We start from the raw sequence: 26,365 nt of genomic DNA, 5'->3' as shown, positions 1-26,365 counted from the left end.
CTGACCATGAATAGATATGAAAGTAAGAACCAGAATTTAAAAATGATCCTGAAAGAAACTGGAAGCCAGTGAAGAGTTTTAAGGATCGGAGAAATGTGTGTTCTTCTACTAGAGCGGCTCAGAATTCTGGCTGCAGAGTTTTGTATGAACTGCAGCGAGACGATCCTTCTTGTTTAGACACAAAATAAACTGTTACAATAGTGTAAACAACACAAACACATGGATTACTCCTCGGTGGAGGAGGTGGGAGAGAGGAGGACACTCTCCAGACTCTCCTCCATCAGGGACAATGCTCTCCACCCACTGCACCTGACCTTGGAGGAGCAGCTCCTTCAGTGGCTCAGGCACCCCCAGTGTAGGACGGAGCGTTATAGAAGGTCCTTCATCCCAACTGGTGTCAGGATATTTAACTCTCTACTTTAAATATCCTGATGCTAATCCGTAGTGTGTTTTTCTTCTCGTGTGTTTTATTTTATTTTATTTTATTTTATTTTATTTTATTTTATTTTATTTTATTTTATTTTATTTTATTTTATTTTATTTTATTTTTATTCTATTTTATTTTGTTAATAGTGTTAAATGTCTAATATTGTAAATAAACTGTATATTTTTAAGATCGTTTTATTTTTATTTTTTTTATTATCTCTTTTATTATTTCTTTTTTCCTTGCACTTCATTTTTTTCAACTGTGCTGTTGTAAAAGTGTGTTTCCCCTCTGGGGATGAATAAACATTTTCTATTCTATTCTATTCTATTATAAGATCCCGATAGTGTTGTGATATAATTTTACTAAATTTAGAGATTTTTCTCAGTTGAAGGAAACAGTTTCTGGTCAGTTTCCTGCAGTGTTGAACTAGAGACATGGAACATAAATGACTTACAGATATTAAAACATTATAATAAACGATAATAACAAACCCTTTTTTCACAAGATATTCTTCACGCGGAAAGAGAGAAAATAAAAAGATTCCCTGCCGTGCGATACATCAAAGCTTAAATAATCTGATTGAATTGAGTTTTTCTTTCATTAACTCACCGAAATACTTGACATAATGTAATATTCACGTGTCAAATGAAACCCTGGTGCGATAAAGGGCTGAAAATGTAGCAGAGATATGTCATATAGAGCGACAGCAACTGACCTCCATGAACACATTTCTTTGTGTCATCGTTCAGTAGCAACTATTTCCAATCGTTTACATTAGAACATATTCAATATTTACCGTAAAATATCAATTTTAAGCATATTTTTATCGCATTACTTAAGTCATCTTTTATAAAATATGAATATCATTAGTTCTGCGAGACTCTATGGATATCTTGTATATCACTCACACAGTCATACAATCGACATTTTTACCTTTTAAATACATTTTGACACATTTTTTCTTCACTCACACAAGCTCGTGACCAGGCCCGGACAGAATGACCCCAATACCATTTTTAGATCCAACGACCGCAGGGTCACGTTATCGATGTTATCTGGATAATATTTTTTTAATGACCTTCACACTTGTCATGAAGGTGAACTCACAGTATGAGAACTGGATTCTCGGTATTGTCCCACTTGCGTCGGAGCAGGACCGTGCCAGCGGACTTCCTTGTCAACAAAGGAAAAAGGGGAAAACAGATGGAGTTTTCTCTCGGCGAGCGTGGAGCAGGAAACGTGGACGAGGAACTTCACTGACACCCAATTATTTCCTGAGCTTCGGTGCCTGGCCTTCCAGAGCGGAAACTGTTGGGTACCCCCCAGAGATGTGACGGGTGTGTGTGTGTGTGTAGGGGTGTGTGTGTGTGAGTATTTTCGGTCACGGTGAGACCGTTTGTGGGAAGTATGTCGCTTTATATAGAACCTGTTGGAAGGACCGCGAAGAAGAGATGCCGAACAATGTCTAAGAAAACCCCCTCGGACCGAAGTGGAAGCTGTGACCTTTGACCTGTTAATTCCCACTTTCCCAAATTAGTCAATAATTATTGCTCTCTGAACGATACCAGTAAGATGACAGTCATGTCACTTATATGTTGTTATTTTTGTCACGTGTCAGTGATGGGAAACGATTGCAAAAGCAACAAATATGTTATGATTTCATTACATTGACACATTTGGAGCTTCTGCAATATTTGAACAAAAGGAGGATAAACACCGCACTCTGGTGATCACACATGATATAATAATAATAATAATAATAATCTCTATTTACATAACGTTTTTAAAACGAATTTGCTGTTAAAAGAAAAAGCCTTACTTGAAAATTGTCATTTGCTGCTTTAGTTATAGCATGAAAAAAAACAAATAAGCATCTCAAGATAGTCAGATTCATGGACTTCAAGTGTTTTTTTGTTTCTTGTTGTCATTTATACATCTCGCTTTTTCTTTAAATACATAAAAGGATTCATTTTAACTATACGTTCTAGTACACAATAAGAGTTGTTTTTTCATGTTGCTAACATGTACGTACTCCTGTTCTTTTCTTCAATATGTATATATATATATAGAGAGAGAGGGAGATTTATTATAAAATAGTGAGAACACTTTGTATTTTGTCTCATTCCAGCGTAAATGTTTGAACTCGTGCATTTATTTTGAAAGAAAGAAGCTCAACTCTACACCGGAAGTACTCCATTGTTGTTGTGCTAGTGATGTGTCAACACGTTAGCTTACGTGTGGAAAACTAGCTTACTAGTTATAATAACAAAAGTTGTCAGGCATTTAAAGACGTGGAGAAGTAACTCGACATTCCTGGTTAGTCGTTTTAAACCGACTGTCACTCAGTCAACTTCATTTAATCTGCGTGGAAACTGGACTGCTAGCCAAAAAACAAGGCTAACCGGCTAATATCTCCCCAGTTTGACACCGAGCTGGACGGGAGACATGTCGTGCAGCTTGTTGGAGTTCTGCAGGCTCCAGGAGCTCAAAACCGTCCGGGAATTCCTGTTCCAGGACCAGAAAGTCGCGCCCGTGGAAGAGAAGAACCAACAAGCAGGTCCTGGAAGTTCAAGCTCATCCTCTTTGAGAAGCAAATGGTTTCGTCGACAAGTTGGTTTTGGTTCTTGATCTTCAACATCATCTTCCTTTTCTTTCAGAGAATGAACTCTCTTGGGAAACATCTGACTGGGAGTCATCCTGGGAGAATGACAACAGTAAAGATCCAGAGAGAACACCTGCTACAAAAGAGGTTTGCTTTCATTTTTCCTCCATGAAAGAAGATACTGTAGTGAGATAGTATTAGTGCTTGGTATGTGCTTAGAGTTTTAAAGATGAATGTATTGCTAGTATCATCAGGCAGGTCCTGTCGAGACGATTCCATTGATACCAGTATCATTTCCCTGGGATGAATATTTAGGAAGTTATCCATTAAAACCAGTGAAAATGGTCAACCTCCTTAATGCAAAGTTCAATATTTTAGGTGTGACCTTTTTCCTTAAACCGAGTTTCAAAATGTCATAACTTGCTTAATATTTACCTGATTTCCAAAATGTTGGTACGATTGGAAGCTCAGTGTCTATTAATGTTAATCATTTTTGTCAAATTAGAAAATCCGTCTCAAAATATGCATAGAAAAAGCAAATGAATAGCCCAGATTTTTTACAAACACGCCGTAAGTTGTTTAAAGGAGAACTAATGTGAAAATGTGACTCTCCTTGTCTCTCCTCGCATGTCGTAAATGTTGAAGTTTTCTTCTCCAAAATGCAGTTTTCATCATGACAATGTTTTAAGTTACTTCATAAAGTTGTTCCCCAGTCGGAAATCCGAGCGAATGAGAGGTTACGAGAGCAAAAACCTAAAAGAAAAACCAAGCATTATCAGTGGGCAGGGCTTAAGATAATTTTTCCAATTTATATATCTTTATTAAAAGAGAGTTTTGTACAAAAAGACACATACTGATGATACAATAGACTCAAACGTCAATTTAAGACGCACTTAAATTGACACATTAGTTGAACTTTAAATATACAGCAATGGAAATATAAAGCACAGTTACGAAGTATTATTATTGAAATAAGCGGAACTGAAATGTCATGTAAACATGGCTGGTCCGACTCGACAAGGCAAAGCAGCGCGTCCTAAAAAACAATGTGCGAATGGATCAATTGTCACTAACGGATACATTTTATAACTTTTATTATTATAAACAAACGTTTCACTCGCCTTGAGTTACGAGGGAGTTTTGTCGAGTGTAAAGTAGGAAATTGTTGTGATAGATTGACGATGCGTGTCCTTGATCAAGCTGAAAATAGTCTTGATAAACTATGACATGTGTTCTACATCTTCATAGTGGTGACGAAAAGAACTCAAGCCCAGTTCAACGGGGAACTCAGCGGTTCCGGCACATTTTCAGATCGATCGATCAAACTTGACACGCGCTGATATTCATGAAACACAACAAACACTTGAGTAAAAACATGAAAAGTGTTTGTTTTGCAGCTGGAAAGTGACCCCACAGAACCGAGCGGACCTTGGCTGCAGGACTGCGTCGTGTCCCTGTCGCCCTGCTCGGATCTACTCGTGGTCGCACGTGAACAGAAGGCTGTCTTCCTCTCAGGTAAAGACACCTGTTGCAAATGTTGCTGGTGTTTGTCCTCTCAACTTGTGGACATGTTTGACGTTCACAGCGAAGTGGCGCACGGATGATGCCGGCAGAGAGGAGATGACCCTCGCCGTGTCCTGGAGTGGATCCCTGAGCCCCGAGGATGGGTGAGAAACGCTCTTTCTGTCAAAAACATGTCCCTCAGAACTTTCCTCGTCGGCGGGTTCTTTTTTGCTGACTCGTCAGATATGCTTTCTCTGGAGTCCATGAGTTGTTTCTCCAGCCGTTTTGGCCATTTGTACAATTTCAAGTTAAACATCTTGATAATGTGCTCGTTATTACTATATCTAGATTGATCAGCCAAGACGTATATATTACAGTTATTTATAGAGTGTCTCCCTACAGAGAGTGTGTGAGCAGCTCCATCTGCATCCCCTTGGCAAGTCAAAAGAGGTGGGTTTGAATTTTTTTTATGTTTTGTTTGAAAATCCTGAGAATTCAAACCTTCAATATTTACAGGAGCTCCACTGGCCGGCCTGACTGGACCTGTATCGTAGTTGGTTTCACCTCAGGACACGTCCGGTTCTACACCGAGGTATGATGTTGTGACTTAAATGTGTTATTTCTTAACTTAAATAAAGTTGCCCTGAAATCTGGACGAACGAGAGGTTACGAGAGTCCATTATGACGTAATAATGGCTTCACTCCTCCTCCAGTCATCTGATCACGCCCCGCTTTGTTTATACAACGAGTCCCTTGGAGTTGGAGACTTCCCGGTTTAATGACACACGGTGACAAACCTCAGAGTGGCTGTGGTTATGGTCAACAAGATTTAATCTCCAGAAAATCTAAGAGTTTTCAGTGGGCGGAGCTTTAGATCATTTTCTAATATTTCAATTAAAAGAGAGATTTGGACAAACACACACTGATGATACAATAGAGTCACACATCACAACAACACACACACTGATGATACAATAGAGTCACACATCACAACAACAAACACACACTGATGATACAATAGAGTCACACATCACAACAACACACACACACTGATGATGCAATAGAGCCACACATCACAACAACAAACACACACTGATGATACAATAGAGTCACACATCACAACAACACACACTGATGATACAATAGAGTCACACATCACAACAACACACACACACTGATGATACAATAGAGTCACACATCACAACAACACACACACACACTGATGATACAATAGAGTCACACATCACAACAACACACACACTGATGATACAATATAGTCACACATCACAACAACACACACACACTGAGGATACAATAGAGTCACACATCACAACAACACACACACACTGATGATACAATAGAGTCACACATCACAACAACACACACACACTGATGATACAATAGAGTCACACATCACAACAACACACACACACTGATGATACAGTAGAGTCACACATCACAACAACAAACACACACAGATGATAGAATAGAGTCACACATCACAACAACACACACATACTGATGATACAATAGAGTCACACATCACAACAACACATACACACTGATGATACAATTGAGTCACACATTACAGCAACACACACACACACTGATGATACAAGAGAGTCACACATCACAACAACACACACTGATGATACAATAGAGTCACACATCACAACAACACACACACACTGATGATACAATAGAGTCACACATCACAACAACACACACACACTGATTATACAATAGAGTCACACATCACAACAACACACACACTGATGATGCAATAGAGTCACACATCACAACAACACACACACTGATGATACAATAGAGTCACACATCACAACAACACACACACACTGATTATACAATAGAGTCACACATTACAGCAACACACACACACACTGATGATACAATTGAGTCACACATTACAGCAACACACACACACACTGATGATACAAGAGAGTCACACATCACAACAACACACACACACTGATGATACAATAGAGTCACACATCACAACAACACACACACTGATGATACAATAGAGTCACACATCACAACAACACACACACACTGATGATACAATAGAGTCACACATCACAACAACACACACACACTGATGATACAATAGAGTCACACATCACAACAACACACACACACTGATGACACAATAGAGTCACACATCACAACAACACACACTCACTGATTATACAATAGAGTCACACATCACAACAACACACACACACTGATGATACAATAGAGTCACACAACACACACACACTGATGATACAATAGAGTCACACATCACAACAACACACACACACTGATGATACAATAGAGTCACACATCACAACAACACACACACACTGATGATACAATAGAGTCACACATCACAACAACACACACACACTGATGATACAATAGAGTCACACAACACACACACACTGATGATACAATAGAGTCACACATCACTACAACACACACACACTGATGATACAATAGAGTCACACATCACAACAACACACACACACTGATGATACAATAGAGTCACACAACAAACACACACTGATGATACAATAGAGTCACACATCACAACAACACACACACACTGATGATACAATAGAGTCACACAACAAACACACACTGATGATACAATAGAGTCACACATCACTACAACACACACACACTGATGATACAATAGAGTCACACATCACAACAACACACACACACTGATGATACAATAGAGTCACACAACAAACACACACTGATGATACAATAGAGTCACACATCACAACAACACACACACACTGATGATACAATAGAGTCACACAACAAACACACACTGATGATACAATAGAGTCACACATCACTACAACACACACACACTGATGATACAATAGAGTCACACATCACAACAACACACACACACTGATGATACAATAGAGTCACACAACAAACACACACTGATGATACAATAGAGTCACACATCACTACAACACACACACACTGATGATACAATAGAGTCACATCACAACAACACACACACACTGATGATACAATAGAGTCACACAACAAACACACACTGATGATACAATAGAGTCACACATCACAACAACACACACAAATGATGGTAGTAAACGATGCGTTCAATGACTTCATCACTGTGTTCCTCACCAGAGCGGCGTCCTGCTGCTGTCTCAGCTCCTGCACGAAGATCCTGTTCGAAGGCTCAAGTGTCGCACGTATGAAATCCCTCGTCATCCTGGAGTGACCGAGCAGGTTGGGTTAATTTCCCCTTTGTTGACGCAGACAATCGCACACCAAGATAATAGGTCATTGATCTCTTTTCACTTCATCATCGACTCATTTAACTATAAATATTCAACTTATACACATCCTCTTCTATTATAAAAATGCATAAATGAATTGAAATTGAAATGATAAAGTGAGATAACATATGTGCTTCCTCACAGCATGAAGAGCTGAGCATCCTCTACCCTGCAGCTCTGGTCACCATCGATGGCTTCAGCCTCTTCCAGTCTCTGCGAGCTTGTCGGAATCAGGTGGCGAGAGGTACTTGTTTTTGTTTGTGTCGACGTTATTTGATGGTCACATCTAATCCGGTGTGAGACTTATAAGAATGTTTCACAAATGTGCCGCCCCCGGGTGATAGAGATGGCGACTAAAACACCAGGTACCATCGACCAACACACCTGTAGAGCCGTGATAGACGTAGAAATAAACTAGTTCAGCTTTTATGTTCAACCTAACACACGTACAATGCTGTCTTTTAGCGGCAGCTGCAGGAAGTGATGCCATCCAGCCTCCGCCTCTCGCTTACAAGAAGTGGGGTCTTCAGGACATGGACAACATCGTGGATCACTGTAGTGTCGGTAAGTGTTTCCAAGTTAATTCCACTTTCAAATTGCAGAAAAATGGAAGTAAATCAGTGCCATCAGAATATTGACCGGTTTAATTTTTTTTTTTTTTTAAATATTGAAAGGTTCAATTCATTTCAATTGTATATTTGTTCGATTTTAATTTCAATTATTCAATATTTTTTGTTTCATAGCTTTTTAAAAATTAATATAAAACAATTTTAAGAATTTTAAATTCAATATAAATGTTTTTGAAGCATTTTAAATTCAATATAAAAAAAATATGAAGCCTTTTAAAGTCATCATAAAGGAGCCACCAGACAAAACCAAACGAGCACCGACTGGATCATACTGGCATAAACGATCAGGTGACGTCATCACAGAATCTTCAGATTGATCGTGAGATAATAATAATAATAATAATAATCTCGAGATGTCGTGTAAGATGTTTAAACTCCAGACGTTAAAACAAAGTTGATACTTTGTCATGAAAATATCTAAACTGATGCAGCAGTGATGACGTCACCTGATCGTTTATGTATGATCCAGTAACTCGGTGCTCGTTTGGTTTTGTCTGGTGGCTCTGTTATGATGACTTTAAAAGGCTTCATATTTTTTTTATATTGAATTTAAAATGCTTTACATTTTTTTAATATTGGATTTAAAAGGCTACGAATTAAAAAATATTGAATAATTGAAATTAAAATATAACAAATATTGAATAATTGAAATTAATTCAACCTTTCAATATTTGAAACAAATATATATCAATATTCTGATGGCACTGATGTACTTTCATACAGAAACAGACAAAAAAAAAGGATCCAAATCAAAACCTGATGAGTCATCTTATGTGGCCTGTCAGAAGTTAAGATATAAATTAAAGTGGTTTATTGTTCGCGTTGATGTGGTGACCTATAAAGATGCCAGTGTTTAAGATAAGATAAGGGACAGAGATGATGGATGTCTGCAATATAAGTAAAACTGTGTAAATCAACATCAGACGTGTTATTCAAACAAAATAAGGAGAAATACAATCTTGGATCATGAGAGACGAAATGAGAAAAGTTGTTCTTGGGCACGTGTTGATTCCAACTGATTTTTGTGATTATCTTTGGCTGCTTTCTGTTTATATTTTGAAGCATTCGCTGCAGAACAAATTAGCAGGACTTTGATCTCCAGATTTCTCCTCATTGACCTCATTCCTTATCGTCACCAAGTGGGGGAAAAAAAAAAAACCATCACAGGTTCCATTAAATGGCGTAGAGGGATTTCACAGAGGGGTCACGTTGGCACTGACCCGTGTTCTCCCAGAGGTTCCCTCAGTGGTCCGAGCGTCATCCAGACAGATATTCATGACATTTGGAAGAAATCAAACCATCTTTTACTTCATCGACATCTCGTCTCTCTCGTCCCGAAGGCGTCATGACGTTGTCCGTGTTCGACCAGTTGAAAAACGCCTCCGTCCTGGGGGGCTTCAGCGCGTCGGTGAAAGGCAGCCCCCCCGCCATGAGCCAGTACGTCACCGTGGGAGGTGGGCCGTACACGGGCTTCTACTACTCGGTAGACGTGAGTGTGTCGACGTCGCACCGGCGAGGATTGTTTTCATGACCGGTTTGCGATCTTGTCTTCTTCTCAGGGAAGCTCGCAGCCTCTTCTCTCTCACGTGGCTCTCGCAGTGGCCAGTAAACTGACTTCGGCTCTCTTCAGCGCCGCCAGGTGTGTGCGTGGAGTCGCGATGATGGATGGATGAAGTGTATTCTGACTTTTCCTGACCATTATCCTGTTTTAAACTATATATATCTTGAAATTTCTGTACATATTAATGTGTCCGATCTGTTTAATGTGATTTTGAAAATGTATTTTAGCATTTGCGAGGCAGAAACCTTGAACAGAACCAGACTCTAAACAGGCCTCCAGCTGCTTCATCTCGTTTTAACGGTCCGTCTCTCACAGCGGATGGCTGGGCTGGAATAAAAACAAGAACGAAGAGGAAGCGGCACAGAAGCCGAAGCAGAAAGTGGAGGCAGCGACGCCTCTATCGATCAGGTACTTTGATCCTCTGACATATCCAGGTTCTATCGATCAGGTACTTTGATCCCCTGACATGTCCAGGTTCTATCGATCAGGTACTTTGATCCTCTGACATGTCCAGGTTCTATCGATCAGGTACTTTGATCCTCTGACATGTCCAGGTTCTATCGATCAGGTACTTTGATCCTCTGACATGTCCAGGTTCTATCGATCAGGTACTTTGATCCCCTGATATATCCAGGTTCTATCGATCAGGTACTTTGATCCCCTGACATATCCAGGTTCTATCGATCAGGTACTTTGATCCCCTGACATATCCAGGTTCTATCGATCAGGTACTTTGATCCCCTGACATATCCAGGTTCTATCGATCAGGTACTTTGATCCTCTGACATATCCAGGTTCTATCGATCAGGTACTTTGATCCCCTGACATATCCAGGTTCTATTGATCAGGTACTTTGATCCTCTGACATATCCAGGTTCTATCGATCAGGTACTTTGATCCCCTGACATATCCAGGTTCTATCGATCAGATACTTTGATCCCCTGACATATCCAGGTTCTATCGATCAGGTACTTTGATCCCATGACATGTCCAGGTTCTATCGATCAGGTACTTTGATCCCCTGACATATCCAGGTTCTATCGATCAGGTACTTTGATCCCCTGACATATCCAGGTTCTATCGATCAGGTACTTTGATCCTCTGACATATCCAGGTTCTATCAATCAGGTACTTTGATCCCCTGACATATCCAGGTTCTATCGATCAGGTGCTTTGATCCCCTGACATATCCAGGTTCTATCGATCAGGTGCTTTGATCCCCTGACATATCCAGGTTCTATCGATCAGGTGCTTTGATCCCCTGACATATCCAGGTTCTATCGATCAGGTGCTTTGATCCCCTGACATATCCAGGTTCTATCGATCAGGTACTTTGATCCCCTGACATATCCAGGTTCTATCGATCAGGTACTTTGATCCCCTGACATATCCAGGTTCTATCGATCAGGTACTTTGATCCCCTGACATATCCAGGTTCTATCGATCAGGTGCTTTGATCCCCTGACATATCCAGGTTCTATCGATCAGGTACTTTGATCCCCTGACATATCCAGGTTCTATCGATCAGGTACTTTGATCCCCTGACATATCCAGGTTCTATCGATCAGGTACTTTGATCCTCTGACATATCCAGGTTCTATCGATCAGGTACTTTGATCCCCTGACATATCCAGGTTCTATCGATCAGGTACTTTGATCCCCTAACATATCCAGGTTCTATCGATCAGGTACTTTGATCCCCTGACATGTCCAGGTTCTATCGATCAGGTACTTTGATCCCCTGACATATCCAGGTTCTATCGATCAGGTACTTTGATCCTCTGACATATCCAGGTTCTATCGATCAGGTACTTTGATCCCCTGACATATCCAGGTTCTATCGATCAGGTACTTTGATCCCCTGACATATCCAGGTTCTATCGATCAGGTACTTTGATCCCCTGACATATCCAGGTTCTATCGATCAGGTACTTTGATCCCCTGACATATCCAGGTTCTATCGATCAGGTACTTTGATCCTCTGACATATCCAGGTTCTATCGATCAGGTACTTTGATCCCCTGACATATCCAGGTTCTATCAATCAGGTACTTTGATCCCCTGACATATCCAGGTTCTATCGATCAGGTACTTTGATCCCCTGACATGTCCAGGTTCTATCGATCAGGTACTTTGATCCCCTGACATGTCCAGGTTCTATCGATCAGGTACTTTGATCCCCTGACATATCCAGGTTCTATCGATCAGGTACTTTGATCCTCTGACATATCCAGGTTCTATCGATCAGGTACTTTGATCCCCTGACATGTCCAGGTTCTATCGATCAGGTACTTTGATCCCCTGACATATCCAGGTTCTATCGATCAGGTACTTTGATCCCCTGATATATCCAGGTTCTATCGATCAGGTACTTTGATCCTCTGACATATCCAGGTTCTATCGATCAGGTACTTTGATCCTCTGACATATCCAGGTTCTATCGATCAGGTACTTTGATCCTCTGACATATCCAGGTTCTATCGATCAGGTACTTTGATCCTCTGACATATCCAGGTTCTATCGATCAGGTACTTTGATCCTCTGACATATCCAGGTTCTATCGATCAGGTACTTTGATCCTCTGACATATCCAGGTTCTATCGATCAGGTACTTTGATCCTCTGACATATCCAGGTTCTATCGATCAGGTACTTTGATCCCCTGACATATCCAGGTTCTATCGATCAGGTACTTTGATCCCCTGACATGTCCAGGTTCTATCGATCAGGTACTTTGATCCCCTGACATGTCCAGGTTCTATCGATCAGGTACTTTGATCCCCTGACATATCCAGGTTCTATCGATCAGGTACTTTGATCCTCTGACATATCCAGGTTCTATCGATCAGGTACTTTGATCCCCTGACATGTCCAGGTTCTATCGATCAGGTACTTTGATCCCCTGACATATCCAGGTTCTATCGATCAGGTACTTTGATCCCCTGATATATCCAGGTTCTATCGATCAGGTACTTTGATCCTCTGACATATCCAGGTTCTATCGATCAGGTACTTTGATCCCCTGACATATCCAGGTTCTATCGATCAGGTACTTTGATCCTCTGACATATCCAGGTTCTATCGATCAGGTACTTTGATCCCCTGACATATCCAGGTTCTATCGATCAGGTACTTTGATCCTCTGACATATCCAGGTTCTATCGATCAGGTACTTTGATCCTCTGACATATCCAGGTTCTATCGATCAGGTACTTTGATCCTCTGACATATCCAGGTTCTATCGATCAGGTACTTTGATCCCCTGACATATCCAGGTTCTATCGATCAGGTACTTTGATCCTCTGACATATCCAGGTTCTATCGATCAGGTACTTTGATCCTCTGACATATCCAGGTTCTATCGATCAGGTACTTTGATCCCCTGACATATCCAGGTTCTATCGATCAGGTACTTTGATCCTCTGACATATCCAGGTTCTATCGATCAGGTACTTTGATCCTCTGACATATCCAGGTTCTATCGATCAGGTACTTTGATCCCCTGACATATCCAGGTTCTATCGATCAGGTACTTTGATCCTCTGACATATCCAGGTTCTATCGATCAGGTACTTTGATCCTCTGACATATCCAGGTTCTATCGATCAGGTACTTTGATCCTCTGACATATCCAGGTTCTATCGATCAGGTACTTTGATCCTCTGACATATCCAGGTTCTATCGATCAGGTACTTTGATCCTCTGACATATCCAGGTTCTATCGATCAGGTACTTTGATCCTCTGACATATCCAGGTTCTATCGATCAGGTACTTTGATCCTCTGACATATCCAGGTTCTATCGATCAGGTACTTTGATCCCCTGACATATCCAGGTTCTATCGATCAGGTACTTTGATCCCCTGACATGTCCAGGTTCTATCGATCAGGTACTTTGATCCCCTGACATGTCCAGGTTCTATCGATCAGGTACTTTGATCCCCTGACATATCCAGGTTCTATCGATCAGGTACTTTGATCCTCTGACATATCCAGGTTCTATCGATCAGGTACTTTGATCCCCTGACATGTCCAGGTTCTATCGATCAGGTACTTTGATCCCCTGACATATCCAGGTTCTATCGATCAGGTACTTTGATCCCCTGATATATCCAGGTTCTATCGATCAGGTACTTTGATCCTCTGACATATCCAGGTTCTATCGATCAGGTACTTTGATCCCCTGACATATCCAGGTTCTATCGATCAGGTACTTTGATCCTCTGACATATCCAGGTTCTATCGATCAGGTACTTTGATCCCCTGACATATCCAGGTTCTATCGATCAGGTACTTTGATCCTCTGACATATCCAGGTTCTATCGATCAGGTACTTTGATCCCCTGACATATCCAGGTTCTATCGATCAGGTACTTTGATCCCCTGACATATCCAGGTTCTATCGATCAGGTACTTTGATCCTCTGACATATCCAGGTTCTATCGATCAGGTACTTTGATCCTCTGACATATCCAGGTACTATCGATCAGGTACTTTGATCCCCTGACATATCCAGGTTCTATCGATCAGGTACTTTGATCCCCTGACATATCCAGGTTCTATCGATCAGGTACTTTGATCCCCTGACATATCCAGGTTCTATCGATCAGGTACTTTGATCCTCTGACATATCCAGGTTCTATCGATCAGGTACTTTGATCCCCTGACATATCCAGGTTCTATCGATCAGGTACTTTGATCCCCTGATATATCCAGGTTCTAATCCCACGGATTTCTTTTTCTTGCTCACAGTACTACAAACTTTTACATACAGTGTAATTACCGTCATATTAGTTGTCTTGTTGGCACCGTGACTGAACTCCCATGATGCCTTTCTGCACACTGCTCTAATGACTAACGGCTAAACATTCGCTACAATACTGTATTTAATTCTAAATTCTTGCTTTGTCAATAGAAAGTGATTGTTATTGGTTGACTGGGCGGCAAAGCGTTGTGGGAGCTGTTCATGTCACCTTTACTGAGGAGGTTGTTGAGATGGGTGTGAAATGTTGAGTTTGTAAGTTCAAATAAATGTCGTTAATCATTCGACAAAGTAATTAGTCACTACCTCGCAGATCTCGTTTAATGAAACATGTTTCAGAACGTAACCCCCATAACAAATAGTCGCTCTATATGGAAAAATAGATATATTTTCTCTTATGTCTGAAATCTGTTTCCTCCCCTAGATTCGGTCTGCCGGACTCTCGCCGCCACGGCGAGTCCATCTGTCTGTCGCCGTGTAACTCGCTGGCGGGTGTAACGGACGACTTCGGGCGAGTCACGCTTCTGGACTTGTCTCGTGGCGTCGCCATCCGCATGTGGAAAGGTTTGAAGCTCTTTTACAAACCAGCCTTCCTGCCATGTTTGTGACGTTCATAACGTGTGTTGATTTTTCTCATGTTTCTGCCTCTGAGATCATTGTTATCTTAGATTTAAGATTAATGTTAGGAGTTCATATTTCTGAACCTCGATTAGTATTTATTATTTTATAATCTAAGTACTGTATTTTCCGGACTATAAGTCGCAGTTTTTTTCATAGTTTGTCCGGGGATTTATACACCAGAGCGACTTATGTGTGAAATTATTAACACATTATTAGCGGTAAATCATTTCACATGTTATTTTATCGCTAAACCGCCAGAGGGCGCTCTAGGCCTGTGTTGATAATTTCCACGTAGAAGAGGAAGCGTCGCATCTTCTACCTCCGGAGTTAGTTAGTTGTTTAAAAGTGACACAGAGGATGAAGATTTCATGTGATTTGAGTTATTTGGAGTTACACGGATGGTTTGGTAAACTTCTTAGCATGTTACCAAAAATGCGACTTATACTGCAGTGCAACTTATATATGTTTTTTTCCTTCTTTTCGATCTTTAAAGTATATACTTTATTGAATATTGTTTTGATTGTTTAAGTGCTTTGTGACCCTGGTCTGGAAAAGCGCTCTACAAATAAAAATTACTTACTTACTTACTTATTATGCATTTTATGGCTGGTGCGACTTGTACTCCTGAGCGACTTTTAGTCCGGAAAATACGGTATTAAAAGAGCATAAGATGGTTAATAACTGGAGTAAACTGAACGTAAACGTGCTCCTCACAGGTTACAGAGATGCTCAGCTGGGTTGGCTTCAGGTTCCAGAGGAGCGAGGAGATCGAGAGTTCTCGCCTTCGTCCTCGCTGCCCAGACGACGCGCCTTATTCCTGGTGATCTACGCCCCGCGGCGAGGCATCCTGGAGGTCTGGGCGATGCAGCACGGACCTCGGGTGGGAGCCTTCACCGTCGGAAAACACTGCAGGTGAACAAACGTGTCATAGAGTCAGATCTCTGAGAGTTGCATTCATAACGTCTGGTGCTCGTCTCCAGGTTGCTGTACGCCGGCTACAGACTCATGGGGGTGAACAGTGTGACCAGTCAGGGATGGCAGTTGCACACTCAGCAGGTCTGTCTGCTGGATCCCACCACAGGAGCCATGAGGACCGTCAACATCCCTTTCCACCTGGCCCTCAGGTATGTCTCACTCCCGCTGCTATTTAGAGCAGCGTCTTTGACAATTGATTCGTTTTATAAATCTTTTCACCGTGAATTTGAGCCATTTTTGACACATTTTATGTCATTTCACTTTATAATTTTGTTCCATCTTAAAGTATAGTTCACCCAAAATTCAAACTTTTCTCATTTTCTTCTCGCCCTCATGTCGACTGATGAGTAATCTGTTCTGATAAGAGTTATAGACAAAAATGTTTGTTCATTTTAATGTAGCGCCGAGCAGTATAGAGGTATTTTGGAGTTTTGAAGTGTCTTTTTGGACGAAGACGAAGACGACTGCACACCAGTCGCTACATTAAAATGAACAAACATTTGTCTATAACTCTCAAAAGAACAGATTACTCTGAAAATAATCCAGACACTAGTCGACATGAGGGTGAGTAGAAAATAAAGTTTTTATCAGTTTAACAATATAATAAAGGTTCTATAAATAAAACCGTTTGGTGAGATGATCTTTTATTAATGGCATCTTTTATGGATATATCGATTTTTGAAAGAGGTTTTTAAAAAAGATCTTAAGTTAATTTAGTCCGTGTTTCTTGTACAGCGACAAGAAGAGTGAACGAGCCAAAGACATGCATCTGTTGAAGAGACTGACGAACTTACTGAGGAGTCGAGATCTGGAGCCTGGTGAGAGGAAATGAAAATACACGTGTTTTTTGATCTATAATGTTCACGTGTCAGACTCGTGGCTCACTTGATGGTCGAGTCAAAACCGAAGTAGATGTTTATGTTGATATGGTGACCTGTAAAGATACCCGTGTTTAATATAAGATCATGTTATTTCAACAATTAAACGGAGACAGTTTGGTAAAGATACACTTTGTTCAGCGACCTCGTCTGTTAAAAGACTTTAGACCCCTTGTGTGATTGACCGTGAAATATTTCCCCTCAGATTTCCTGGAGACTGAAGCCAAAGATGTGTTGCTGGAGATAAAACATCCGGCCATTAAGAAGCAGGTACATCCGTCAGTGAATATACTCGTCAATAAAAAAAAAATACTAAATGTGTCTTTTTGCTTCAGGGTTTGGAGTCTCTGCTGTCGAACAAGAACGTTCCGGTCTCATGTCTGAGCAACGTGATCCAGGCGTTGCTCGGCAGTTTGCAGGAACAAGGTTGTGCGGTTCTTCATGATGAAATGTCATTGGATCTGATGGATTATCGTTTTTTTTCTAGACCCGGAGGAAGTGGAGTCGGCGCTGGTGCAACTGTGCTCGTCGCAACTCAAACTTCTCCGGCTCTACGCCGACATCCAGCAGCTGCACTCCGCCGCAGGAACCCTGGGGGAACCCTCGGAAGAGGTGAGAAGACTCGTAGTCTTGACGCGTCGGTTCTAAACGTCACTTCCTGTGGAGCAGCTGGACTCCCCCGAGGGCCTGGAAGAGGACCTGGCTCGCGTGGAGGCCACCCTCCTGCGATACGCCGGGCTCACCTCCAGACCCAGCGTCTCCTTCGCCCAAGACTCTCCGGACTCGCCGCTGTCGTTCCAGACCTTCTTGTCTCAGATGGAGTGTTGCGAGGGCGGCCGGGTCAGACTGGTGCAGCGCTCCGAGCCCGAGTGGAACCAGCTTGGTGAGCAGAGCAAACATTTAAACGTTTGTCAGAACTGTACCTTCTTTTCCTTTTTTATCATAGTCTTTTTTTGTTTTTTTTCATTTAAATCATTTGTATATCGTAATTTGAATTTGTTCTTATTGAATCATTTAATTAGTTTTTTGCTTTTAAAATAACTGAATTGAAACAATAAAATATAACATGGAGTTTGATAATACATTTTTTTATTCGTAGCCTTTTAAATTCGATATAAATGCCACCAGACTAAACCAAGAGTACTTGAACTTTCGGCCAATCATACCACGCATAATCGATCCTGGCTATGACTGAGGACGAGAGGATACAGTGACTCCAGCAGCTTTTAAAGCTGATGTTTGGACATATTTTGGTTTGAAAACAAATGAAAGTAGTTACAACTTCGTCAAGAGTCATGTGGTCTGTAAATACTACAACACCAGAGTCAAGTACTGGACAATACTACACATATATCCTTGTCACTACACTATCACAACACCAGAGTCAAGTACTGGACAATACTACACATATATACTTGTTACTACACTATCACAACACCAGAGTCAAGTACTGGACAATACTACACATATATACTTGTTACTACACTATCACAACACCAGAGTCAAGTACTGGACAATACTACACATATATACTTGTTACTACACTATCACAACACCAGAGCCAAGTACTCGACAATACTACACATATATACTTGTTACTACACTATCATAACACCAGAGTCACGTACTGGACAATACTACACATATATACTTGTTACTACACTATCACAACACCAGAGTCAAGTACTGGACAATACTACACATATATACTTGTTACTACAGTATCACAACACCAGAGCCAAGTACTCGACAATACTACACATATATACTTGTTACTACTATTACTATATATTACAATATATTGTATACATTGACAAATGTGTTTCATTCTCTCAGGGTCTTTCGTGTTCTGGGGGTGTTTATGCGGCACAAGTTCTCTCCAAAGACTGTGTGAGACGGTGCAACAGGCTGGGATCAGTCCTCAGCAACTCCTGGTGAGACGTCGGACGAAGACGTCGTGTTGTTTCTAATGTTCTTCTTCTCCTGCAGTCGCTGCTGCTCAACGTGTGGCTGCAGCGGGAGAAGGAAGTTCTGCAGAACACGCCCGAAAGTGTCCGGAACCTTCACTCGCTCCTCGTCATCCTCAGCAACATGAAAGGTTGCTCACGCTGTGGCTTTATATCTCTTTGAAGAACGTCACCTAAGAAAGCTTCTTCTGATCCATCAGGTGCGGTGGAGGAATCGTGGGACCCTCAGTCTGTCTCCCCCTGGTGGCAGCAGGTTCGCCAGTCTTGTGTCCAGTCTCACAACGCTGCTGCCGCTCTGCTCGCGGCGCTCGTCGCTCACCGCGCCGCCAAAGCGACCATAGCGAGCCGCGGTGACAGTAAGGTACAGAATCCCGTGAGAAAATGAAAGACCCCTTGAAGATTTTAAAGTTCCTGACCCTCCTGCGTCCCGGCCGGTGTGCAGCTGCAGTCGGAGTGGGAGGCGGTGTCTCTGGAGCTGGAGCAGTGGCTGGTGTGTGTGCGGCAGCTGGAGGACGTGCTGGTCCTGCAGACGCTCCTGCTCGTCGCTCCCAGCTCCAGTCCAGCAGGGGGCGCTGTGGCACAGTGTTCCATCAAGAGTCTGCTGGAGGGAGGGACAGGTAACGTTTTCCTCTCGTTCACCTTTAACGCCGCCTCATTTTCCCTTTTTCCTCGTCCTCTCCAGGCGGCATCACCGACAACGTGTCCAAGTGGGTTTTCAGACACGACTTCCTGCCGCAGAGACTGAAGGAAATCCTGCAAACGAACGACTGTAAAGAGGAGGAAGATCAACAGGAGCAGACGGAGAAAGAGAAGAGGACGGAGGAGGAAGACAGAGCAGCAGGTGAGACTTTTCTCTACTTATTTTCACTACCTTTAGCTCATTTATTGTACTAATTGATGTAAAAATGGATATTGAATGGTCGAATTTAACATTAAAAAAACAATAATTACAAGTTTCAACATTTGTAGGAATCAAATTAATCTTTGATCCACTAATTTTGTCTGTTTCTTTTAATATTTTAATTAAAAAAATTAAGTATTTTCAAACTGAATAATATTTTGGACGTAGAGTTTGACATTGAAACTCCAATAATTCAAAAATAAATATTCTAAATTCTATATTTTTCAATCTGTAGCCTTTTAAATTCAATATAAAAATGTAAGAAACACCAGACAATGGAATCTTCCATCATGAATTGACGCACCAGTGTTTATACATCGTCAGCTAATAATTAGTACTCAAACTCTATATGTAAAAACAATCACATTCATTTTGAAAACATTCAATTTTAAATGTAATATTTTTCCAAAAATGCAAGCTTTCAATATACAAAATATTCAATTAAATTATTTAAAGTAGATCAAAGCTTACATCAAAAACAATTCAATTTAAAAAGTCAACATTTTTTGAACTCAATCATTCAATACTCTGTTGACTCTCACCCACTCATGCTCACATAAACCATGATTGTCATAGAACTCTTGATGGCGGCCTGTCAACGGTTCCCTCACTCGCTCTCCCCGGACCTGCTGCTGGCTCACTGCTGCTGGGAGTACGTGGTTCAGTGGAACAAAGACCCCGAGGTACACCCCCCCCCACACACTCCACAGTCAAACGACCGTTCTTCTGACCTCGTGATCCTTCCTCTTGTTCTCAGGAGGGTCAGTATTTATGTCGAGCTGTGGATCATCTCAAGTTAGTCTCGAGTCCACACGTCCAGCTCGGTGAGTTTATCTTCCTCACTTTAAATGATTCAATTAGCAACGTAAACATTTGTTTCTGGCTCCCTCTGCTGTCAGAACAGTGTAACTACACGTGCGTTGAGTTAAAAAAAAACCTTCTTCTCCGGCAGGTATTTGCACGATGATGTGGAGCACGTTCATCGTCAAGCGTTTCTCAGCGACGGCGTATCTCATGGAGAAGGTGAGTCCAGTCGTGTGTCACGTCAGCTGATGCTCACCCCTGTGTTTTATTTAAGGTTGGTAAAGCCCCCAAAGACCGGCTGTGTCGACGGGTGAGTCGGACTCTCTGCCTTTGGTTCCCAGAGCTGAAGCTAACATTCGTGTGTGTGTGTGTGTGTGTGTGTGTGTGTGTGTGTGTGTGTGTGTGTGTGTGTGTGTGTGTGTGTGTGTGTGTGTGTGTGTGTGTGTGTGTGTGTGTGTGTGTGTGTGTGTGTGTGTGTGTGTGTGTGTGTGTGTGTGTGTGTGTGTGTGTGTGTGTGTGTGTGTGTGTGTGTGTGTGTGTGTGTGTGTGCAGGACGTGGGGATGGGAGACAAGGCGCTGACGTCGTTCCTGGGCTGCCTGGTCCAGCTGCTGCAGGTTCTCATGGAGGTGACGGAACTGTTGGTTAAAAATCAGTCGCCTTTCTCGTTTCTCGCCTTCTACGTAAGTGAGCGCGACGGTCGTGCAGAGCATGGATGCTACGCTACGCTAGCACCTCTGCTGTGAACCGTGAGAGGATTTGATGTTTACTTTGACGACCGTCCTTTAGTTCATAGAAATGAAGGTGTGTTGTTGTGTGTCCGTGTCTCTTCACACACACACCATACTGACGCACACACACACACCATACTGACGCACACACACACACCATACTGACGCACACGAACACACACACACCATACTGACGCACACACACACACACACACACACGCACACACACACCATACTGACGCACACACACACACACACCATACTGACGCACACACACACACCATACTGACGCACACCCACACACACACCATACTGACGCACACACACCATACTGACGCACACACACACACACACACACACACCATACTGACGCACACACACACACACACACACCATACTGACGCACACACACACACACACCATACTGACGCACACACGCACAAACACACACACACACACACGCCATACTGACGCACACACACACACACACACACACGCCATACTGACGCACACACACACACACACGCCATACTGACGCACACACACACACACACACACACGCACCATACTGACACACACACACACACACACACCATACTGACGCACACACACACACACACGCACCATACTGACGCACACACACACACACACGCCATACTGACGCACACACACGCACCATACTGACACACACACACGCACACACACACCATACTGACGCACACACACACCCACCATATTGACGCACACACACACGCACCATACTGACACACTCACCCACCCACCCACCCACCCACACACACACACACACACAGGCTCATACAGAAATTCACATGTACAGACACACCGACGCATAGAGACACACATACATAAACAGACAGAAAACAAATACAACACACACCTATACATACACAAACGGGCCCATTGAGAAACACACATATGCACACACACTGACACATACAGACACGCATACACAAATATATACTTAAAGAAACACTCACAAATACGCACAACAGACACATGCAAAAACACACACACACACACACAGCCATACAGAAACACCCCTACGGACACATGCACGTAGATATACACACACACACACAGACTCATACAAACACACACACACCAGGCTAAGACAACATATTGACAAAAAAAGCATCTTTGTAAGTTTGCTCTGCATCTTGGTGAGATGTACCTCCGACCAGCAGGGGGCAGCATGTGTTCATCAGGCAGGTGCGAGTGAAGCGGTTGAATTCAAGTGAGAATGTCAAACTAATGAAGATCATCTAACGTTCAAACTTTTATCTCCGCAATGACACGATTTTAAATGTTTCTAAGCTGAACTCCGTCGCCCCCTGCAGGTGGATGCAGCAGCAGAAGAGGTTCCTCCTCCGGAGCTGTCCATGGAGGAGGTCTGGTCGGGCACCGAGGGTCCGGCCTCCATCGCGGAGCTGGCCCTGGAGCAGAAGGGCGTCCACTACCCGCTGGTGCAGCACCACTGCCTGCTGGCCTCCATCATGCACGCCGCCATGACCTTCAACGTGAAGGTCAAGCCTCTCGGTCTGTTCGACGGCAAGGTCAGGAGTCCCTCGTTCTGGTCTGGGTTGTTTCAGGGTCACTGAGGTCTGGTCGTTGTTCAGGGCAAGAACGCGTTCTTCAGAGACCTGATGACCATCCAGCTGATGCCCAGCGGAGACATGGACCCGGGTCTGGTGCTGCTGCGTCAGGAGGTACTTGAGAACCTCATCATGAGGGACCAAACTCTGAGCCTGAACCCTGTGACAGTTCCTGCTGCGAGTCCTGGACAGCTGGGTCCAGTCTCTAGACTCTGCTTCCCCTCCTGAGGATGGACCGAAGGCCCCCTGGTGGCCCTCGCTGTGTCTGGACCTGGGCTCCCTCCTGCAGGTCAACCCCGACATCCTGCGGCGCCACCTGGTGTGTCAGCTCTACAACCAAGGCCTGGACCCTCAGGCGGAAGAGGTGAGGAACAGAAGGAGGTCTCGGCTCCTCGCGACTGACCAGATCCCTCCTCAGGCCATGCTGGAGGTGGAGGACCGGGACGTGCTGGGCTCACAGCTGCTGGTCTTGACGGGTCAAAGGTTAAGTTACTCGCTGCTGCACAACCAGACGCAGACGCAGCCGGCGATGGAGCTGCTCGCCCGCCTGCCGCCCACCTTATGCACCTGGCTCAAGGCCATGGTGAGTCAAACTTTATCGTTCCGTAGCGGTCGACAATTTGGGGAAACATATTTTTTCTACCAATTTTTAGCATGTGCTTTAAAAATAAACGTGTCTGGATATTGTAAATAACATAATGTATATTAATATTTAAATAAAACCCACACATACTGAGTTACACAACAATATAGTGATTCATTATGTGATTGTTTTACTTATTTTTACCAGTATTGCAATCTATTTTTAATATATATACATTTGTTGTTTTTATATATATATTAATATTTATATATATATTTTTCTTATATTGTGATATGTAATGGAAAACATTTATTTTACCAATGCTTTGTTTTAAACCAATATTGCGATTTGTGATTTATTTTTTTAATGTAAATTCAAAGTGCATAAATAAAAATAAGTGAATACTTAGATGCCTTTTTAACAACAAAAAAACCCCCGAAAACACAATAAAAACAACGCTTTGTCTCCGACCACTTTTGTTTCTGCTGCCACCTACTGTAGAGTCAGTGTAAGAGTTTTTTTTTTTTTTAACTCTTACATCTGAAAATTAAATGTATATTTGAAACTTAAAAAAAATAATGAATTCTTCTATAATCCAGATCTTCTTCTAACCTTGTTTCCACAGGACCCCAGTGAGCTGCGCTGCCCCCTGGTGCCTCTGCCGCAGACCAGCAGGCTGGTCGGCCGCCTGATCGAGATGCTGCCGGAGAACCACGCTCAGTACAGTCTGGCGCTGCACCTGATGGAGGCGGTGGAGGCTCTGGCGCCCGAGGCCTGAACACACCTGACCACAGGTGAACTCTGAGGAGCCCCATCACGTTAAAAACTCTTTCAAACCGAAATCAACGTCACTTTTGTGCCAAAATCGCGTCTTGCGAGTAAACGTTTGACCGCGAGCGACTCCGAAATAAAGATTTCCTGCTCAATTCGACACTTTTATTAACAAAACACAAGCCGGTCTTTGTCACACGGTGACAATGTAAACTCTCGTTCCCTTGACGACGACGACATCTCACCGGGCGACGACCTTCTGGCAGCGCGGACACAAACAATCCGGCGACTCCACGTTGTGGCGCCAACATCTCTGGCAGCGCTGGGCCGTCGTGGGCACCACAGCGATGCTGTACGGGCTGTCCTCGCGGATCACGCCGCCTGCGGCCACAAAAAGGGATCGGGGTCAAGAGTTCTAGCGCCCCCTGGGGGTCACGCGACGGGGTGCTCACCCTCCAGGTTGATCAGGAAGCTGCCGTGGCTCAGCAGGGCGTCGGGCGGGAGGTCTCGGGGCAGCTGGCCGCACAGGTTGACCCGCGCCGACATCATCAGCTCCACCAGCTGCGAGCAGGTGGAGGTGGGCTCTTCCTGGAGGGACTGCAGATGAAAACACACTTAAAAACACACATCGTATCGACACAAACACAGTGGTCGCCATGTCCTGGCAAATCTGCTCCATCTAGTGACGCAACTACCGTATTATCCGGACTATAAGTGGCAGTTTTTTTTCATAGTTTGTATAGTTTATACTCTGGAGCGACTTATGTGTGAAATTATTAACACATTATTACCGGTTTATCATTTCACGTTATTTTCACGCTAAACCGCCAGAGGGCGCTCTAGGCCTGTGTTGATAATGTCCACGTAGAAGAGGAAGCGTCGCATCTTCTACCTCCGGAGTTAGTTAGTTGTTTAAAAGGATGAAGATTTCATGTGATTAGAGTTATTTGGAGTTACACGGATGGTTTGGTAAACTTGTTAGTTATTTATGCTATAGTTCTCTGAATAACTCTTCATATGTTATGTTAACATACCAGGTTCTCAGTTCATGTAACGTAACGTACAATTATTCTGTTGTTGCCTCTAGTTTTATTTTAAATTGTCTTTCAAGGTCACATGTCTGTTCTTGGTGTTGGATTTTATCAGATAAATTTCCCCCCAAAATGCGACTTATACTCCAGTGCGACTTATATATGTTTTTTCCTTCTTTATTATGCATTTTATTGCTGGAGCGACTTGTTCTCCGGAAAATACGGTAATTAAATTCAATGTCAAAAGGGACCGATGGTTGTGATTGGTCAGCTGGGCGGCAAAGCATTACGGAAGCTGTTCAGGTCAGCGTTACTGAGAGGGTCGTTGAGAAGAACCGACGCCTCGCATGCAATGTTGACTTTGAAAGTTGAAATAAACGTTAAACCAAAAAATGTGGACTTCAGATTTAGTTGGAGGTTCTTTCAGGACGTGGACCCCGAGATGGCGTTTGTACCTCCATGAGTTCGAACAGCAGGCCCGGCTCGATGGCGACCGTCAGCTCGTGCTGCGCCGGGTTCTTCCCCGCGATGGTGGACAGGAAGGAGTCTCTGATGGCGGTCGCTCCCTCCACCGCCTCCTCCAGACCCGGGCGCCTCCACACAGAGCTGCTCTTGATCCACCCGCTCCGGAACAGGGTCTCGCCCTCTGAGGCGGAGGTGTTTAGAACCGACGTGGTCTTC

The 26,365-nt window shown here is 43.0% G+C and overlaps 2 protein-coding genes across 5 annotated transcripts in view; one reads left to right on the top strand and one right to left on the bottom strand.

The window, feature by feature from the left end:
• The first annotated feature begins 2,631 nt into the window (after positions 1–2,631).
• On the top strand, positions 2,632–24,808 carry rab3gap2 (RAB3 GTPase activating protein subunit 2 (non-catalytic)). 2 transcript variants are annotated; one of them, XM_087779296.1, is made up of 36 exons: positions 2,632–2,743; positions 2,848–2,984; positions 3,085–3,176; positions 4,427–4,544; positions 4,615–4,696; positions 4,935–4,982; positions 5,049–5,124; positions 7,710–7,811; positions 8,006–8,105; positions 8,327–8,425; positions 9,831–9,979; positions 10,050–10,129; positions 10,367–10,459; positions 15,236–15,375; positions 16,149–16,344; positions 16,413–16,556; positions 17,143–17,225; positions 17,491–17,555; positions 17,621–17,711; positions 17,773–17,897; positions 17,955–18,168; positions 19,122–19,219; positions 19,275–19,383; positions 19,453–19,613; positions 19,695–19,869; positions 19,935–20,093; positions 20,730–20,836; positions 20,911–20,977; positions 21,106–21,176; positions 21,232–21,267; positions 21,510–21,584; positions 23,045–23,260; positions 23,324–23,413; positions 23,469–23,663; positions 23,718–23,882; positions 24,508–24,808. In XM_087779296.1, exons 2-36 carry the CDS (start codon positions 2,873–2,875, stop codon positions 24,658–24,660), a joined length of 4,086 nt encoding a protein of 1,361 aa, XP_087635422.1. In that variant the 5' UTR covers positions 2,632–2,743; positions 2,848–2,872; the 3' UTR covers positions 24,661–24,808. The 2 variants fall into 2 exon arrangements, with proteins under 2 accessions (XP_087635422.1, XP_087635421.1); XM_087779295.1 differs by having other exon boundaries at positions 2,641–2,984.
• Positions 24,807–26,365, bottom strand: part of iars2 (isoleucyl-tRNA synthetase 2, mitochondrial) — a 17,407-nt gene continuing 15,848 nt past the window's right edge. For all 3 annotated transcript variants that reach the window (XM_087779297.1, XM_087779299.1, XM_087779298.1), the window contains 3 exons: positions 26,140–26,330; positions 25,106–25,250; positions 24,807–25,034 (listed from right to left, as the gene is read on the bottom strand). In XM_087779297.1, the coding sequence (XP_087635423.1) occupies positions 24,895–25,034; positions 25,106–25,250; positions 26,140–26,330 (476 nt within the window). In that variant the 3' untranslated portion in view covers positions 24,807–24,894. The remainder of the gene's footprint in view (positions 25,035–25,105; positions 25,251–26,139; positions 26,331–26,365) is intronic.

Source organism: Callionymus lyra, chromosome 18 (genome assembly GCF_982586985.1).
Source record: "Callionymus lyra chromosome 18, fCalLyr1.hap1.1, whole genome shotgun sequence".
In the NCBI taxonomy this organism is placed as follows: Eukaryota; Metazoa; Chordata; class Actinopteri; order Syngnathiformes; family Callionymidae; genus Callionymus; species Callionymus lyra.
This window is presented reverse-complemented; position numbering and strand designations above follow the sequence as displayed.